The sequence below is a fragment of the Oenanthe melanoleuca genome, chromosome 10 (assembly GCF_029582105.1).
Source record: "Oenanthe melanoleuca isolate GR-GAL-2019-014 chromosome 10, OMel1.0, whole genome shotgun sequence".
Lineage (NCBI taxonomy): Eukaryota > Metazoa > Chordata > Aves > Passeriformes > Muscicapidae > Oenanthe > Oenanthe melanoleuca.
Genome location: NC_079344.1, coordinates 16,040,372 through 16,057,487, shown reverse-complemented (window position 1 = coordinate 16,057,487; position 17,116 = coordinate 16,040,372). Strand labels below are relative to the sequence as shown.

The 17,116-nt window shown below is 47.2% G+C and overlaps 1 protein-coding gene and 1 long non-coding RNA gene across 5 annotated transcripts in view; one reads left to right on the top strand and one right to left on the bottom strand.

The window, feature by feature from the left end:
- The window catches only part of ZNF592 (zinc finger protein 592), a 34,707-nt gene extending 26,254 nt beyond the window's left edge, over positions 1-8,453 (bottom strand). The window contains exons 1-2 of the mRNA XM_056499467.1: positions 8,360-8,453; positions 2,395-4,715 (exon numbers count right to left, since the gene is read on the bottom strand). Coding sequence (XP_056355442.1) covers positions 2,395-4,707 — 2,313 coding nt within the window. The 5' untranslated portion in view covers positions 4,708-4,715; positions 8,360-8,453. The remainder of the gene's footprint in view (positions 1-2,394; positions 4,716-8,359) is intronic.
- An 84-nt stretch (positions 8,454-8,537) lies between these two features.
- LOC130257197 (uncharacterized) lies at positions 8,538-16,703 on the top strand. 4 transcript variants are annotated; one of them, XR_008841282.1, is made up of 5 exons: positions 8,538-8,958; positions 11,633-11,743; positions 12,493-12,547; positions 12,681-12,758; positions 13,776-16,703. It is a non-coding gene; the product is annotated as an uncharacterized LOC130257197 (long non-coding RNA). The 4 variants fall into 4 exon arrangements; XR_008841281.1 differs by having other exon boundaries at positions 8,538-8,854; positions 12,493-12,758; XR_008841279.1 differs by having other exon boundaries at positions 12,493-12,758.
- The last annotated feature ends 413 nt before the right edge of the window (positions 16,704-17,116 follow it).

Genomic DNA, 17,116 nt, shown 5'->3' with positions numbered 1-17,116 from the left:
GGGGCAGCCACAGCTTGTCTAGATAACCCATGCCAGGGCCTCACTCCATCACAGGGAAGAATTTCCCTACATTCAATTTCCACCACTGCACCAGAAAACAAGTGTCCTGGCACAACTCTGCAGATGGAAACTATAGTTTTTGACTACCTCTATCATGAAAGAAAGTGTTTGCAAAATCAGTAACTTGATCTTCTCCTGCTTATACCAATATTTCTCTTTTTTTCTGACCAAACAGAAAGAACAATCCAAGAAATTACATTAATACAGAGTCAGGGTATCATCTGGGAAAGAGGTGGCCATGTTCTCCTATTCCAGGAGTTTATGACACACATTCCAACAGCTTCACCTACAACCTTCTCACACCATGGTTAATAGTATTACATTCATTAATACCTTATATGCAAAACCTTCAGCTTCTCAGGCCTTGATACTGCTGGGAGCTACACTGTGTTATCCACGTGGGACATCATCCACACCTTTTCCCTTGGACAGCTCAGAGAATCAGGGACCCCTATGAGACCACTGAATTTCTCCCATCCTTTTACCTCTCAGCCCAGTGACACCACACACCTGGGCTCTGGTAAAAGGCAGTGGGATGGTTTCCATCAGCTACTGCTAAATCCAGACACAATTACAGGCATGGGGCACAAATGCTTATTTCCTTTAGAAATGTAACTTCATTGAAATGGATGCTCTGGGAACAGCATGGAGCACCACTGGGCAGCCTGGAGAACAGGAGATACAGTGGAAAGGGACTCCCAGAGCAGTGCATGCATCCTGTGGAGTGTAAAGAGAGGAACTGGTTTCAGAAGCTCAAAAGTAGCCTCTTTCTCCAGTGCTTCTCTTCAGAAAAATAACCACAAAAATAATCTCACATCTAGCAGAACTACTTGAAGTGAGAGGTGTAAACTCTATTCTTGGTTAAGTTACAGAATAAATTATTTGATTAAAAGCTAAAAATACTATCACATATTCTTCTCCTCTTTAAGGAGCTCTTGAATTGATAATTCTACAACTGAAATAGGAAGTACATTTTTAATGCCACTGATTAACATTTTAGCTCACTTTGGAGCACTCACTGCATCCCTTCTCCTGGAAGTTTTAATGCCAGACTGCTGACATTTCCTAAAAAAATAGTTGAATTATATTTAACTGAAAATTATAGTTGAAAAATAAGTTAGGGTGTTGACAGAGCACAGTGCTCACTTGCCTGCCTCAGGCAAGAAACCTGATTATGTGCCCACAGTGCCATTTTTTACAATATCAAAATCATTCAGTCATAATCTATTTTTTTTTTGTTGGCTGATGAATTTAAGACTACAAAGCATCTAAATTGGACCACAGCAACCTCAATACTCCTGCAAGCCATTCAAGCAGCACAGGGAGGCTCTGGGGAGTGCAGCAGTGTTCTGTCACTGTGTCAACAGTGTCAGAACAGTGGTTCTGACAGCCACAGCAGAGATGTGGTCATCCTCCCAAATGATGGCATGGAGTCCTGGTTTTTGCAGCCCTTGCATTTAGAGACAGCTATGCTGGAAAGCTGGAAAGTTTTCACCTTATCCAAAGAGGTAAGAAGAAAGGAGTCCTCCTCCTCTCCAACTGCAGGCTGGTTAACACTTAAACAAGACTGACCATGTCTTCCAAAATAAAAGCCATAAACAAAGTGTATGGTCCCGGCACACAACAATAATCATCTTCTCTTCATCAGGAGAAACCTAAGCTGGAAGTTTAACTTAGGGGGATTCCAACAGGTCCATAAAGGTGATAGAGAACTGAGCAGGGCAGCACAGGAGGAAAGCAGGAAGCCACCAACACAGCTCTTGAACCCTGCAATACAATCATGGCACCCACTCACCTTGTTACCATCCAAAGGGCAAAAGCAGCCAGAACCAGCCTTCCACCCCACATACCACAGCAGGCCTGTCCAATACACAGCTGACCTCACCATCAGCAACAATAACACCCGATGCACAGTGTGTTACAGGGAGGGTTCTGGCACCTGTTCCAGGAAAGGCAACATAAAACTGTACTAGATCTCTTCCAGCCACGCTTACAGCACAAAAACCTGTTCCAGGTAACGCTCTGCTGATCCTCCACTACAGCTTTTTTGCACACCTCATCCAAGTGACCTTTCATCTCCATTACCTTTCTTTGATACTCAAAGATCTCCATAGTCTCCTTACTATGCTCTTTTTACTGGTAAAGGATAGAAAGAAGGCAAGCAAACAACACTAAACATCTCTTCACACGCACACATCTGGCCTCATGTGCATTCCAAATCCTCCCCATAGGCACTTTTTCAGGCAAAACGACCACAATGCCTACTTTTCCCCTTGAGGACAATTTCTTTAAACTTGGAGAGATTTAACTAATAACATTAAAATGATGACTTACCAGTCTCTCATTATCTTCTGAGGTTCTCTGGTAATGAGCTGCTAAAGAAGTGTAATCCTGCTCCTGCTTGTTACACTCCAAACACTTAAGTCCATGACGGATTAGCCTCTGTGGGTCTGTGTAGAGAGGCAAGGCTGGCTGAGTGTTCACAGAAATCCCTACCCCGCCTCCTGAAGCAGCACTGGACTTAGGTAGAGGAGAGGACGAGAGCAAAGTCTGAGGAGCTGGAGAGGCTGAAGAGCTTGTAGAAGAAGGTAGAAACATTTGGTCTATGGAAATTGGTTTCATAAGCAGCTGAGAACACTGCATGATAAATCCCTTGCTCTTATGATCTCGTGCATGTTTAAGCAAGCTACACTTATTAAAAAAAAGGAGCATAGTTGAACACTGAGTGCACATGACTTCAATGTGAACGCTTCGCCTACTATAGTGTTGAGTCAGGCTTTTCTCTAAGGCAAACGAGTCCCCACATTCCAGGCAACAATAGCCAGAAGCAGGTAAATTAATACTAGTGTCAGGCGGGGGGCTAAGGTTCGGAGTATATATTGGCACTGGATTGGCACTGTGCAGCACTTTATGGAATGCCTCCATGACAATGGGAGCAGCTTTCTTGACTTGGTGCACCAGTGGCACTGACATCTGTGTCACTTGAGGCTGGTTTCGCCGCTGTGCTGATGTCTTCACTGTAACAGAAGCAGCAACACTGTGGGGGACCAAGTTGAGATTTGCCAAGTGTACAGCTTTGGGAAGAAGGCTGGAGGTGTTTGTGTTGGATGGCTGCACCATGGTACCCTGCTGCTGCCTCTTGACCCCCACTTTTATGGCACCACTGCCGCAGTTTGGCAGCGGAGACAAGGACACAGTACACGTGCTGTTTGCAATATCCATTTTCATACTGTCTGAGTAAGGACTCATCACATTTGACAGCTGGATAGCCACAGCAGCCCTGTTTTTGGTTGAATTCCTGCCAGCCTCACTTTCTGTAACTGCACTGGTATCAGGAGATGGGAAAGATTTGATAAGCTCTTCAGCAGAAGAGGTTTCCGCAGGTGACTCTTCTGAAGATTTGCCCAACTCATCATTTTCTGGCAAAATTCTAGTTACAGTCCTTTTAATTTCACCGGAAGATGTCTTGATAGTCTTTATTCTAACTTTGGGAATAGCTGGCGGGGAGCCAGCTGCCATGGAAGGAGAGCCTTTGCCACTGCTGTCGCTGCACACACTTCGAGGACTCTCAGGCTGCTTGCCAGCCTTCCTCACCACCTCCAAGGGGCTTCGGGGACTCTTTGGCGACTTGGGCATTTTTGGACTTCCCTTTGTCCCGTCTTTAAAAGGACCAGGTTCCTTGGTAAAATTTGGCTGATCGCTTTTTGGAATGCACACAACCTTTTTGGCCTGAAGAGCTACTAACGCTGCCACACAGGATGACAACTTGGAATGAGTTGGCTTTAGCCTCTGCCGAGGTGGTATTGACGAAGACATGGTTAGCTCGGGCACAGACCCCTTGCTGTCTCCTAAATTATTGTGAGGGAGGTCTCCAAACACCAAGCCTTCTCCAAGAAAGCTGTTGGTAGCTAACAAGTCCTTGCTTGATTCTGCAAACCTCTCCACTGCTCTGTCTTGCTCTCTCCTGCTCATTTCCAGCCTGCTCTGTGGCTGGCAGTGGATTTCCATCTTCTGTTCCTTTTTACAGTACTGATCAAACATGCTTAATTCGGGCTCTGGCACCTTCCTAAGATGATCCAGGACTGAAGCCCCTGTTGGTACATATACTGAAGGCGGTGGAAAATAGGGAGTTTGGGCATGTTTGGGTTTATCCCCAATACTGTTCTCTTTGAATGTATCCTCCGGTTCAGGGCTGGAAATGGGGCTAAACTGACTAAATGTTGGCAAAGGCTCTGACTTGGACTCGTCCAGTTTATCAGAGTAACCTCTCGAGCTGTCACCATTAATAAAAGTTGACTCAAACTTGCCATAATTATGGACTAAAGCATGAGCCTCTGCTGGCAGATCAGAGCCACGAAACCCATTGTGTAACAGACCAGTTCCAAGGTGATTCCCCTCCTTTTCTGCCTCAAAAGACTCCTGGCGACTTGTGTTCTTCACTATCACACTCACAACAGGTGCATCAGAGGGAGGCAGAGAGTGGGATAAGGACACATTCTCATCGATGCACATTCCCGATGACTTCAGGTGATTCTCACTCTCCTCCCCAGCTGATGGAATGGTCTCCTTAGCATCGAGACTAGTTGGATCAGGGATGTCAAAAGCAGCCAAGAGGTCATCAAAGTCAGGGGTTTTCATGTCCCCCATGATGAAAGCTACAATTAAAAGCACAAAAAATACTTTGTCAAGTACATTTCCCCCATGGACAAACCTAGTAAGACTCATATGCATCAACATCTTCTGTGACAAAAAGCACAGCTGCCCAAAGCCAGGATGTGGGCAGAGCTGCTCCTCAGAGGTGCTTCAAGCAGCATGGTGAGAGACAGCAAGCATGCCCCTTATCCCAGGATCCCTGAGAACAAAGCTGGTACAAGCACAACCTTTGAAATGACAGCCAGCTCATGCAGGGGACATCTCTTCAACCTGCCAGGTGCACCACTAAGCCAAAGCCAGCCATCATCATGGGCCTCAACAGGAGGTTCTGAAGTACATTAGCAGAGGGGTTCTTTTGTTTGGCTGGGGTTTTTGTAGAGCTAATAGGAGAAATCACTGCTGATTTCTCAACAGACTGTCACATATCTCAGTCCTTCCTCAAGGAAGAAAGGCAGGGGCAAACAGGTGCTCCAAGAGACACAGACCTGAAAAGTGAGATGACTCCCTACCCTGAGCAACTCAAATAATAAAAGTCTTCAGTAAATATTTCAATACAGCAGTTCCAAGAAGGGTTATTTGAAACAGAGGCAATCCTTAATTAGGATGTGAAGCAAAAACTGTCCAAAGATAGAATAAAGAACTATATCCAAATTGTAAGAAGAAATTGTGTTCCCAGCCAGCTCTTTCTTTCTAAGCCTTTCAGAAAGGAAGTGGGAACTTGGAACACTCAACACAGCAACCTACAACAGGAATAATCAAGCGCTGATGAGATGCATGAAAACTGACAGCACAGAATTACTAGAACATTTGTGTTCACTACTGTCAGGGATACTGGATTTACACTGTTAAACCAAAATATTTTCAAGCTGGTACAATTCAGAGACTTCACAAACATTTAATGAGTCATTCTTCTAATATATTTTATTTAAACTCCAAATTTATGTGAACTAGTGCATGCTGCGTGTGGGGGAGGGGGAAAAAAAACCAAAATGTGTCAACAGAACTAGCAGGGCACCACTTCCTGCTTGGCAAGGAACATCCACAGGCAAGGTAACTCCTGCCACACTCGACTTGGGCTGCAACAATGCTGCTAAAGCCAGCAGCAAGCACGGGAGGCTGAGGGGTGGCGGGATTCCAGGACAACAGGGAAGAACTGGGAGGAGAGTGCAGGCAGAGAGGAGGACCATGGGCCAAGGCAGAGGGAGACAGAGAAGCCATCTGATGCCTTCTCAAAAAGGGGCTGATTTAAGGCTGTTGTCATTCTTCAGTTTAGAAGTTTGTCAAGCATCACATTCATACCAAACAAAGCTCAACCCTTCTAGCCAGGCTGCTGGACTGGGGAACAGCTCCTGGGCCAGGAGAAATCACTTCAGAATGGAGCACAGGGACACAGTGGTCCTTGAGCTTGAGCTCAGCAGTTCCTCCAGACAAGTCCCAGAGGTGCTGCTTCAGTTAATCTACTGCAAAACATTCTGCAGAGATTTACTTGGCTTAAAAGTGGTTTGTTGGGGCTGAACTTAAACTCATTCTTAAATTAAACCACAAATATGAAGGTCCATAGAAGGCTATGCAATAATTTACAACCACATCTCTCAAGGAACCACAGCTGGGCATAAAATCCCTGGAAGCCCAAATTATCCACACACTCCACATCCAGCACTTGATAAGCACCTTGGAAATAACCCAGGTTACTGTAGTTGGTAAAGGCATGGACCTGGAACTTCCCATTAGTTTGGGTGGGAAAACTTGTACCAGCTGGGAGAGAGCTAGGCACCAAACAGCTCCCAGAATTTCTAGCACATAAATCCTTCTAAAGGAAGACATTTCATTCCATAATTTGGCATGCTTGACTCTAGTACAGAACATCTTTGCATCTGTGTTTTAGAATGCAAGACAAAATAAATCCCACTTATCTGTAGCACCTCAAAATATCCTTTTCTTGGATGAAACCTTGCTTTTTCAGAAGCATTTGTGTTCATCTTTGACTCTTATAAACATCATTTTACTGTCTTTGCAATCATGAGGGCACAAGTCTCTACACAAGTATTTCTCCACAAAACTGCATCTTAAACTAGTCATACACAAAGCTACACTTTCTGAGAATAAACTAAGTTTTGACCCAGATTCTAGAGAATAAGCATCTTATCGAAAGAAGTGATTTTTAAATAACATTATTTTAAACTTTGACTTAACAATGTTTACCTCTGATCACAGATAACAAACAGAAAAAGGATGTTAAAGGAAATTATGTAAACTAGCTTGTGAGGAAAGCTTAAAAAAAAAAAAGAAAGGCCTTTATCCTTAATTCATTATTCTTGTGCAAAGGACTGCAAACCCAAGCTTGGGATCCAATGAAAACATGAGGAGGTTTAGATTTGCAAAGCAGAAGAAGAGGTGAATAAAATGAGCAAAGAAGGACTTATGGAGAAAAGAGTGTATTTCAGTGGGCAAACTCAGCCTCACTATAGCACATTTCTCCAGGAATCAGGAAACCTAGAAGGCTCCAAGCCATCCAAAAAAGCCCTGGGGAAGGATGTGAAATCCCAGGGCCATCTGCTACGGATGAGCTTCAAAGTGAAGGAGAGGCACCACAGGACCCACATCCTGCACTCACTCCATACAAACCTTTTGCTAGCGGTGCTACTCCCAGGGACTTTGGGAAACTGGAAGTAGATGCTCTGTGGCTTTCCAACTAAGGAGGAGGTTTGAGATTGCCACTTAATAGTGAAGGATGAAACCCCAGATATACCAGGAAATTAATCATAGAATGGCTTGGGTTGGAAGGGACCTTGACAACCATCTAGTTCTAATTCCCTGCTGTAGGGGATTATTTATCATGTACACTGCCATTACCAAATATTACCAAAACAACAGCGTACATGGGAAAACATCTGCCAAGGGTTGGTGTCTCTGGGAGGGGATGCAGAGACAGCATGACACTGGAATCCCACGGGAGGGCAGGGATAGCGGGAGCCGGGAGGCGCGGGGAAGGCTGGGGATGGGGAAGCGGCGGCTGTCAGGGCTGGGAGAAGGCACGGGGACCAGCGCTACACCGGAGGGCGGCTCAGCGGCAGGCGGGACCGGGGCTGCAACACCCGCCAAAGTTTCACGAGCCCGGGGCGGCTCTCGGCGCGAACGAGGCCGCGAGGCTGGGCACCGGCCCGGCCGCTGGCACTCTGCACACACAGAGGCGCACACCCACCCACACACACACACACACACACACACACCCGCAACCTCACCCCACGCCGTCCCCACCCGAGACAAAGGCCGGCCCGGCCGCCCCCCGCGCTGACAGCCCGGCCCGGCCCGGCCCGGCCGCACGTGGGCCGCCCGCCCAACTTTGTTTGTCCCGGCGCCGCCGGGCCGGGCCGGGCCGGGCCGCCGCGGGCAGCGCAGCCCGTGCGGGGCAGGGACTGAAGAACGGGGAGCGGCGGCGGCCTGCGGCCCGGAAGAGCCGGTGCGAGCAGGCAGCGCTCGGTGCGCCGGCGGCGGGGCCGCCCGCCCTGCCCGCGGGGCGGCAGCACCGCCCGGCCGCGGCGCCGGCGGGAGGGAGGGAGGGAGGGAGGGAGGGAGCGCGGGAGGGCGGAGGGCAGCGGGAGGGGCGGGCCGGCCGTGCGGGCCCGGGCGGGCGGGCAGGACTCACCCACGCAGGCAGCTCCTCCGGGCCCACCGGGCCCGCGCGGCCTCACCCCGCACCGGGCACCAACGGCCGCAACATGGCGGCGGCGGCGGCGGGTGGGGCCGGGGGCGGGGCCGGGGCGGGGCGGGCACGGCGGAACCGCCTCCCTTCCCTTCCCTTCCCTTCCCTTCCCTTCCCTTCCCTTCCCTTACCCTTCCCTTCCCTTCCCTTCCCTTCCCTTCCCTTCCCTTCCCTTCCCCGCCGCAGACGCTCGCTCCGTCCCCGCTCGGCCCCGCTGCCCCCTCAGCCGCCGAGGCCCCGCGCTCCCGCCGTTCTGAGGTTTCCTCACGAAACCTGCCCCGCGTACGGCTCCCGCTTCGGTTCCCGCTCCGTGTCTTCATTCAGCTCCTTCCTCGCTGCGTCCCACACCCACCCTGATGCGGTTTGCTCACTATTACACTGACCGACCCCCTGATCTCACATAAAGCTGAGAGCGAAGATGTGCGGAGCTCCAGGCTGGTGAGTCTCACCCCGATCCCTGGCAAGGCGACAGAGCCCAGAACCCCTGGAGCCGCTTCCAAACACAGCGAGGACAAGCAGGTGTCTGGGTTCTGCCAGCACAGGTAACAAAGGACTTCCATCCCTGATAACCTGATGCCCTCTGCATCAAAACTACTAGAACGATAGATTTAGGTTAGAGGTTAGGGAGACATGCTTTACTGTGAGGGTAGTGAGGCCTTCTTGGTGCCCAGATAAGCTGTGCCTGTCCCATCCCTGGCAGTGTCCAAGGCCAGGTTGGAGGGGCCTCAGAGCAGCCTGGGATAGTGGAAGGTGTCCCTGCCCATGGCAGGGTCTGGAACATGATGAACTTTAAGGCCCTTTCCAAACCAAACCGACTTCATGGCAAGTTCAGGAGATGAAGAGAGAGTTGTTTATTCTCCACCCTTGTCCAGTTCTGGGCTCCTCAGCACAAGAGAGACATGGACATACTGGAGAGAGTCCAGTGAGTGCCATGGAGATGGTGAATGGTTGAAGCACCTCCCCTGTAAGGAAAGGCTGAGAGAGCTGGGGCTGTTCATCCTATGGAAAAACAGGCTCAGGGAGGGCTCATCAATGCCAGCAAGTACCTGCAGGGAGGGTGCAAAGAGGAAGGAGCCAGCTTCTTCCCAGTGATGCCCAGTGCCAGGACTGGAGGCCGTGGGCACACACACTGATCCACATCAGGAAATCCTTTTTCCCTGTGATGATGGTAACCACAGGCTTGCACAGGTTGCCCAGGGAGGCTGTGGAGTCTCCATCCTTGGGGGTGTTCAAAAGCAGTCAGATTTTCTGAGCAGCCAGCATTAGCTGGCCCAGCTTGAGACTGGACCAGATGACCTCAGGAGTTCTTTTCCAACTTCAAGTACTCTGGGATGCTGTGAAGCATTTTGTATCGAGGTGTGGATGTGCACACTGCTGTTGTAATAAATAAACTGTATTTCTTGGGGTTATCTTCCCATGAACTGACACTTTAACCATCTGCCTCCTGTACCAGGTGTACAGCATTGCTCATACATTAGTTTCTCATCTAAATAATTATTTTTTTCTTCATCGCCATGGGCAAAAAATCTTTTTTTCTAACTGACACATGTAGCTTCACATCCTTGATTTCTGAATCAGTGTCATCACTTTTCTCCTTTTGGAGGAGATAGCCAGTTTCTGAAAACCAGCAAAAGGACAAAGTGAGTCACAAAGAGAAAACATTTTCAAAATTGCAACTGTTGCCTGTAATTTTACCACATCTCTACGAAAACCTCTAAATTGTATCTAGTAAGAGAGCTGACATTTGTTACACAATTTACTGTCACAGTCCTGAACAAGTCGAAAGGATTGTGATAATTAAGAAATGTAATACCAATGGGAATTTAGCTCCATCCCTCAGATGGCCAAGGAGGAGACACAGCCCTGGAGTGGCTGGGGTCCCTTCCTCAAGACAGAGGACACACAAAACGGTTTAAGGAGAGTCTATGTCTTTCAGCATGACCTAAAAATCATATTCCTTTCCTTATTTTTAGTCCAGTGTGATGATTTGACAAATCTGGAAGCACAATATCTTCCTTCTCTTTGCTTTTCTTTTAACGTTTAAATTTTCCCCTTTAGGCTTGTTTTGTAAAAGCTGTGGAATCCCCACCCCTGGAAGTGCCCAAGGCTGGACAGGTCTTGGAGCACCCTGATGTAGCCTTTAACTTTGCATCTTGCATTGTTTCACACAAGGGCAGAGCCCCCCATATCTACTGCAGGGGGATAAATGTAGACAAGTCAGTGCAGCTTCAGCCTCCTGCATGCCCTGTGCCTCCTGCATCACCTCTGTCTACCTATTTCACCTGCACCTCCTCTTCCTCCTGCATCTCCTGTGCCTCCTGTATCTTCTCTCCCTCCTGTGTTGTCTCTCATTCCTGCCTTGCTTTTGGCCCTTGTACCACCTTTAGTTCTGCATCCTCTGCCCAATGGGACACCCATACTGGTGCCACACAGGACACAGTTCCATGCCCCTGTGAAAGGCTTACTGGAGACTGGCTGGAATTAATCAGCAGGAATTACTCCCCTGCAGAGGCCACAGCTGTCATCCACATGTTGCAGGGCTGCAGCTCCTGAGAAGCAGTATTAGATGCAATATCAATTTCCTAAAAGTTAGAAAGTCATAGAATCCCAGAATGGTTTGGCTTGGAAGGACCTTAAAGCTCATTTTGCTCCACTCAGGCAGGGACACCTTCCACCAGGACGCTCCCCATAAGCACACAGGGTGTCATAAGAAGTGCAGGGTTCTGAATACTTTTTCATCAAACCAAGCTTTGAGAGAAGGGAAAAAGATAGAAAACCATAACAGTGTGTAACAAATGGGCTTTTCAGGAAAGAAAAAAAACCCAAACGATTGTAAGATTTGTTAAGAAGAAAATTCTTTTTATGCCTTAAAACCACAACAGACGATGCAGACAAAGCACTGTAATAGCACAGTCAAAAGTCATCTGAAAATGAAGTTTTCAAATGTGGGCCTCCATTGATCCCACTAACTGCAGACATTAGAGCCTTTTGTGCCCTTTTTTCATCCTGTTAGGCATCCATGGGGCCTCAGTTAAGCTGGGCTGTCACTCAGGACACTGAGCGATGGGCTGTGGTGGCTCTGATGTGCCAGTGAAAGATGTTTAACTGTAGGACAAACAAATGTCTCTGGCCTTCAAGAAACAATTTTCCAAAGGTTGATCTCGTATTGACTCATGCCAGCACAGCAGAGAAATGTGTTCAGCACTCTCATTGCAGCCTACTGGGAAACAGCAGCATTTCCTGTGAGGGAAAAGAATGGAGAGGAGCCAGGAATGAATAAGCAGCCTTATTGCATTGTGGATCATAAAACCTCTTCCTATGAAAGAGGTAAGTAGGGCTTGTTAAAGCATTGATGAAGTCAAAGAATAAAATTACAATGAGGTATACAGGATAAAATTATAACCTCCAGGTAAATAAGTAGGTTGAGGTAGGAAGGAAACAGGGTAAATAAAGGAATTGGCTTTTTTGGGAGGTAGCATATGCCATCTTCTCCTGGAGCATCTTTCCATGTCATAGAATGTCCAGTGAAGAAATCTCTCCTAATATCCAGCCTAAACCTCCCCTGGTGTAACTTGAAGCCATTTCCTCTGGCCCTACTGCTATATATCACATTCCTTGAGAAGGATATGCCTCACACAGGAACCTCAGAAAGAGCTTCTGCACTTCTTCCTGCCCACAACACAGGGACCATGTGTGTCTGGGACAGTCTTTTTGTTCCAGCCACTGAAGTGGCCCAAAGGAAGCCACTGGAGTTTGCTGATGTGCTGTGGGGTTGTGACATTTTTCTGAATGTCCTACAGGAGGAGTTCAGGTGGGCTGATGCCAAATCATGGCAATGGATGAGCATTAAATAGGGCCTTACTATGTCTCCTGGAGTGTGTGTTGGTTTGGCACAGCCTGGTTTTTGGCCTGGGGGAGGGCATGGCACATGGCTGGCAGCAAAAACATGGTGAGTGACTCCCCAGCACTGAACCTAGACCGAGATCGACCTCTCAACGCTGCCAAATCCTGCAAGAATCCCTGAATTAGTGGAACTTGTCGGCAAAGTTACCTACGAACAACAGTTTTTCTTCTAGTCAGAGAAGAAGAGGAAGTGAAAACACGTGAGGAGAACAACATGGAGACACCAAGGTCAGTGGGAAGAAGTGCTTCAAGCATGGGAGCCCAGATTACTCTGCAGGCTGTGGTAAAGACTGTTAAAACAAACTGTTGCCCCGTAATGCATGAACACCTCTAAAATCACAGGCACATTGACATTCCTCAGGAAGTTTCCACAAAAAAGCAGTCCAAGGACTTCCCAGAGGATCACCAGAAAAGATGCAGAAGCCTCAAATACCTGAAGGTAAAAGCAGTCATTAAAAAGGCATAAACAAAGGGCATCATGATTGTTTTGCCACATCTCCAGATTTGAAAGGAGGCTGAAATAACCTTTATATAATGCCATTAGCATTTTCCAGCAAAAAATGAGGCATTTTAGGAGGCTGAACAATATCTTTTCTTATCAACCAGAAAGGTTAGAGGTATTTATCTGATTTAATATTTTATAATTTATATGAAGTGACACAGAAGAATAAAGCAGGCTGGCAGAGGTGACTGCAGTGACAAAGCAGAAGCTACCCCCTGCTCTTCCAGCAATGCTCAATGGCCTGGGCCTGAGCCAGGTCTGGGAAAAACATGCCTTGACCATCAGCTCTTCAGAAAAATGGATTTTGTGCTGTGCCCTGCTGTGATGAGGACCCCAGATGCCAAAGTCAGCCGCCCCACACTCACAACGCTGCCACTTGACACTGTTTCAGTGTCACATTTGCAGGACCTGGTGCTCTGCCATCACATTCACAGGGGATGAAACATCTTATAGAACCATAGGATCATGGAATTATCTAAGATCATTGAGTCCAGCTGCCAGTCCACCACTAAACCACGCCCTCAAGTGCCATATCCACATGTCTTTTGAACACTTCCAGGGATGGTGACTCCACATCTGCCCTGGGCAACCTGTGCCAATGCCTGACCACTTTTTCTGTGAAGAACTTTTCCCCAATATCCAATCTAAACTTCCCCTGGTGCAACTTGAGTCAGTTTCCTCTCATGCTATCCCTTGTTCCACGAGAGCAGTGCTATACCCCCACCTGGCTGCACCCTCTTGTCTGGCAGTCATGGAGCACAAGAAGGCCCCCTCTGAGCCTCTCTTCCCCTGGGCTGAGCCCCCTACCCAACTCCCTCAGCTGCTCCAGACCCTTGCCCAGCTCTCCTCTTGGCTCTGGACATGCTCCAGCCCCTCAATGTTTGTCTTGGAGTGAGGATCTCTTGCACTGACTGTATCTTCAGCCTGCCTGTCCTCTGTCCTTTCCCTTCTCAGGAACACAGCCTTGACCAAACTGCTGCATCCTCAACAGAGGGAAGGAGGGAGATGCCTCTTCTGTGGAAGAGGAAAGGAGAATGAGAGAAGAGGGAAGATAGAGGTCTCAAAAATAGGTTCCAATTCCCAGGAGGACCCAAGGCACCCAGCACTCGTGGTCAGGCACCAATGTTCTCCACAACAGTGGCTTTGAATCTGGAGAAGCAGGAGGTCAGGACCAGCACTGCTCTCTGGGAGCCCAAACTGCCTCATCTCACATGCCCAGAGGACCTATGGGCTCCCCATTGCTCCAACCATGCAGTCCTGAGCAACTATTGCCTATTTTTCATCTCTGTAGGAAATGGAACTGAGGACATTATTCTTTGCTGAAACATTCTGGAAAGTCATAGCTGAAATCCCTCACTTGTCTCTTCCATCTGTTTATTTTTACCACTTAATAACATGTCTGTCTCCTCAACTATTCCTGACACTGTGACAAGAAAATCCAACTCATTGAAGACAGCTTTATCAAAGAGACATTAGCTCTTCCTTGCTGTGTGACACCACGTCAGCTCTTCTCCTGTGCATGAAGTCTGGTCTGTAATTTCAAAGTGTGTCTTCTATCTCTTTGAGGGGGTGATATGACCAATATACTTGAAATTGTTGCTTGTTATGCAAAAGGTTATCCAAACTGTGAAGATAACAAGCAATTTCAAGCACTTCAAGGAGCCTCCTTTTTTTGATGTTTTTATCTTCAATGCCACACGATGTTACAGACCTAATTTCAAGAGATTAATAACAATGACAAAACAGTCATTGAAATAATCTGTGATAGAGGACTGAACTCTGGGACAACATGAAAAGTCTGTGCTATCAATAATTTCTCACCATTAATAAGAAAATCGTGGTCTGAAAGCTTCACTGTGACACCAGACCTGCTCCTGCCTCTGCTTTCCAAAGAGATGCCCCAGGTCTCTGCAGAGGCTCCTAAATGAAGGTCAGCAGTGCCAATCTCCTTATGAGTCATCTTGGGTTTATTAGCTTGACAGTGGATGGCTTCACTCACCCTTTTTGTTTCAAACTGTGCTCCTGGTTTCATTCCTGAACCATCCATCTGATGGGGAGGCCTGGAAGAACTGAATCTGAACCATCTGATATTTTCAAATGAACTGTTTTACCACTTTTTCCTTATTTTCTTGCCCTGCCATGAGTTTTGAATACAGATAAGCTAAACCAATGTCCTTATTTGCTTTTTGGAAAGGGAGAAGGGATATTTCATTGATACAGAGTCTTGAAACTCCCAGTTTGGTGTTCAGAATCAGAACACATGCACTCTTCTGGGTGTATTCTGGTAGCACAAGCACAGCATTGGTTGGGAGGGACATAATCCAACATTCTGTTGGATGCAGGACAGTTGCCAGCACTGGGAGAGAGGAGAGCAGAGCTGTGGATGTCTCCATGTGCAAAACATGATGGATAAAGGCCATCTGTGACACACTGGCTGTGAGAGCAGCACCTGGATTTAATGATTCCCTCCTCACTAGTACTGAGCCCACGTCTCCCATCACTGTGCTCAGAGGAAGCTGACTTCCAGTACCTGGTGTTCCAGAAGTGATCCTTAGCTAATGAAAGCAACCCTCAGCATTTCAGAAAACAGGTGATTCCCACATCATATCAGTTCACAAGATCATTCTCTTCACTCCTTGTTCACATGAAAGGCAGCATTAACTTCCAGAGAACATGATAACCTCCTTCCTTCTCTGGGAGTGAACAGTCCTTGAATGCCTTTGGGATCTCTCCTGCCTGTATCAGAAGCCACTTCCAAAAACTAGGGAAAGAAGTCCAAAACTATATTGTTGAATCTTGGAATTTCCCTGTGTGTCCCTCTACACGTTTTATTACACTGTGAGCATATTCCATCAACAGCACCACACACTCTGCCCTGTAATGGGGAGCAGGAAATGATCTTGCAGGTTCTGTACATCATGGAAATCTTCCTAATGTTGAAAATAAGAGTAAATTCAGACTTACTCCTGTGGGGGAATGTCAGTGGATACTGCTGGGAACCAGGGAAAAAGAAGCCTTGAGGCCTTGCCTTTCTCAGGCCTTTACAAGGTCAACAAATTATAACAATTATACACCTGCAGGGTGTGTGAGAAACGTGATGTTTTGTAAAAGTATGTTTTGAGAGAGGTGTTGCCTTCTTGGACCAATGAGGATTTTCTATTCTTTTGCATGAACTACCCTTTATATATGTGTGGTGTTTCTTCACATAAAGCTCTCTTCTCTCTTGCTTCTCCATTACATGAGGAGCTATGTTGCATTATCCTTTTCCCACTCCTATAGCCTTAAAATGCAACAAGGGAGAAGGATTTTTTCCAAGAAGATAGAAAGAGTTAAGTGAGCTGGTAAATTAAATTACTCAATATCGCCCCATAATGAATTTTTTTCCCCCCAGAAATGACTCCTGAAATGAAGGACCTGTCTTGTGTTTCTTTCTCTCTTGGGCTGGGGCTGGAGTGTGGCTGATTTGAGACAAATCCACCTTTTCCTTCCTTTGATCACAGAAATGCCAACTGAATACAAACCTTTGGGAATCTGCTGCCAACAGAAGGGTGCCAGGCTGGGATGGATCTGCCAGTGCACATGTAACACACCTACTGACTGCACTTGGGCTCAGGACTTTCAGTAACAGACTAAAATGGCATTTTCAAGACTCCATGATTTCTCTGATTTTCACTGCCTTGTTTTCTCAATCCTTTTGGATACACTTGCCTTGTTTTGTCAGAAACTGCCAAACCTCAGCAAAGGAGCCAAGAACTGCATCCCAAATGAATTCTGTAGCACAAGAACATAGGCTGTTGTTCAAGGTCCTTCCCTTTGACATATCTGCCCTAGCAGAGAGGAAAAGAAGGGCATCTATCTAAAAATAAAATTATTGAATATTTAGGTGCTGCTATTTTTGTCATATATTGCTTTAAAGCTTCAGTTCACTTGGTGCATTTTAAAGACTTGGGTGAAGGAAAACACCTGTTTTACCTACAGAAATGGTTCTAAGTGCTGTTGTAGCCTCTGGGCACAGATTGGCCCAGAAACAGAGGAAGTGGAGGGCAGTGGCTGTGGAAGGTAAGAAGGCAGCTGGAGCTTATGTCTTGATCCCATTTTGTCTACTGCTGCCTGAGCACTCCTCCCTTTCCACCCTTCCAGCTGGCCCAGCAGGTTTCAATACCTATTTTATTCTTTTAACTGTCTAGTCCCTGTTCCAGATCAGCCTCTCTAGACATCAGATCCACAGTGCCACCCCCTCCTACCAGGACTCCAGCTGAGGCCCAGGACACAGAGTCCACCTTTGCAGTTCAGCA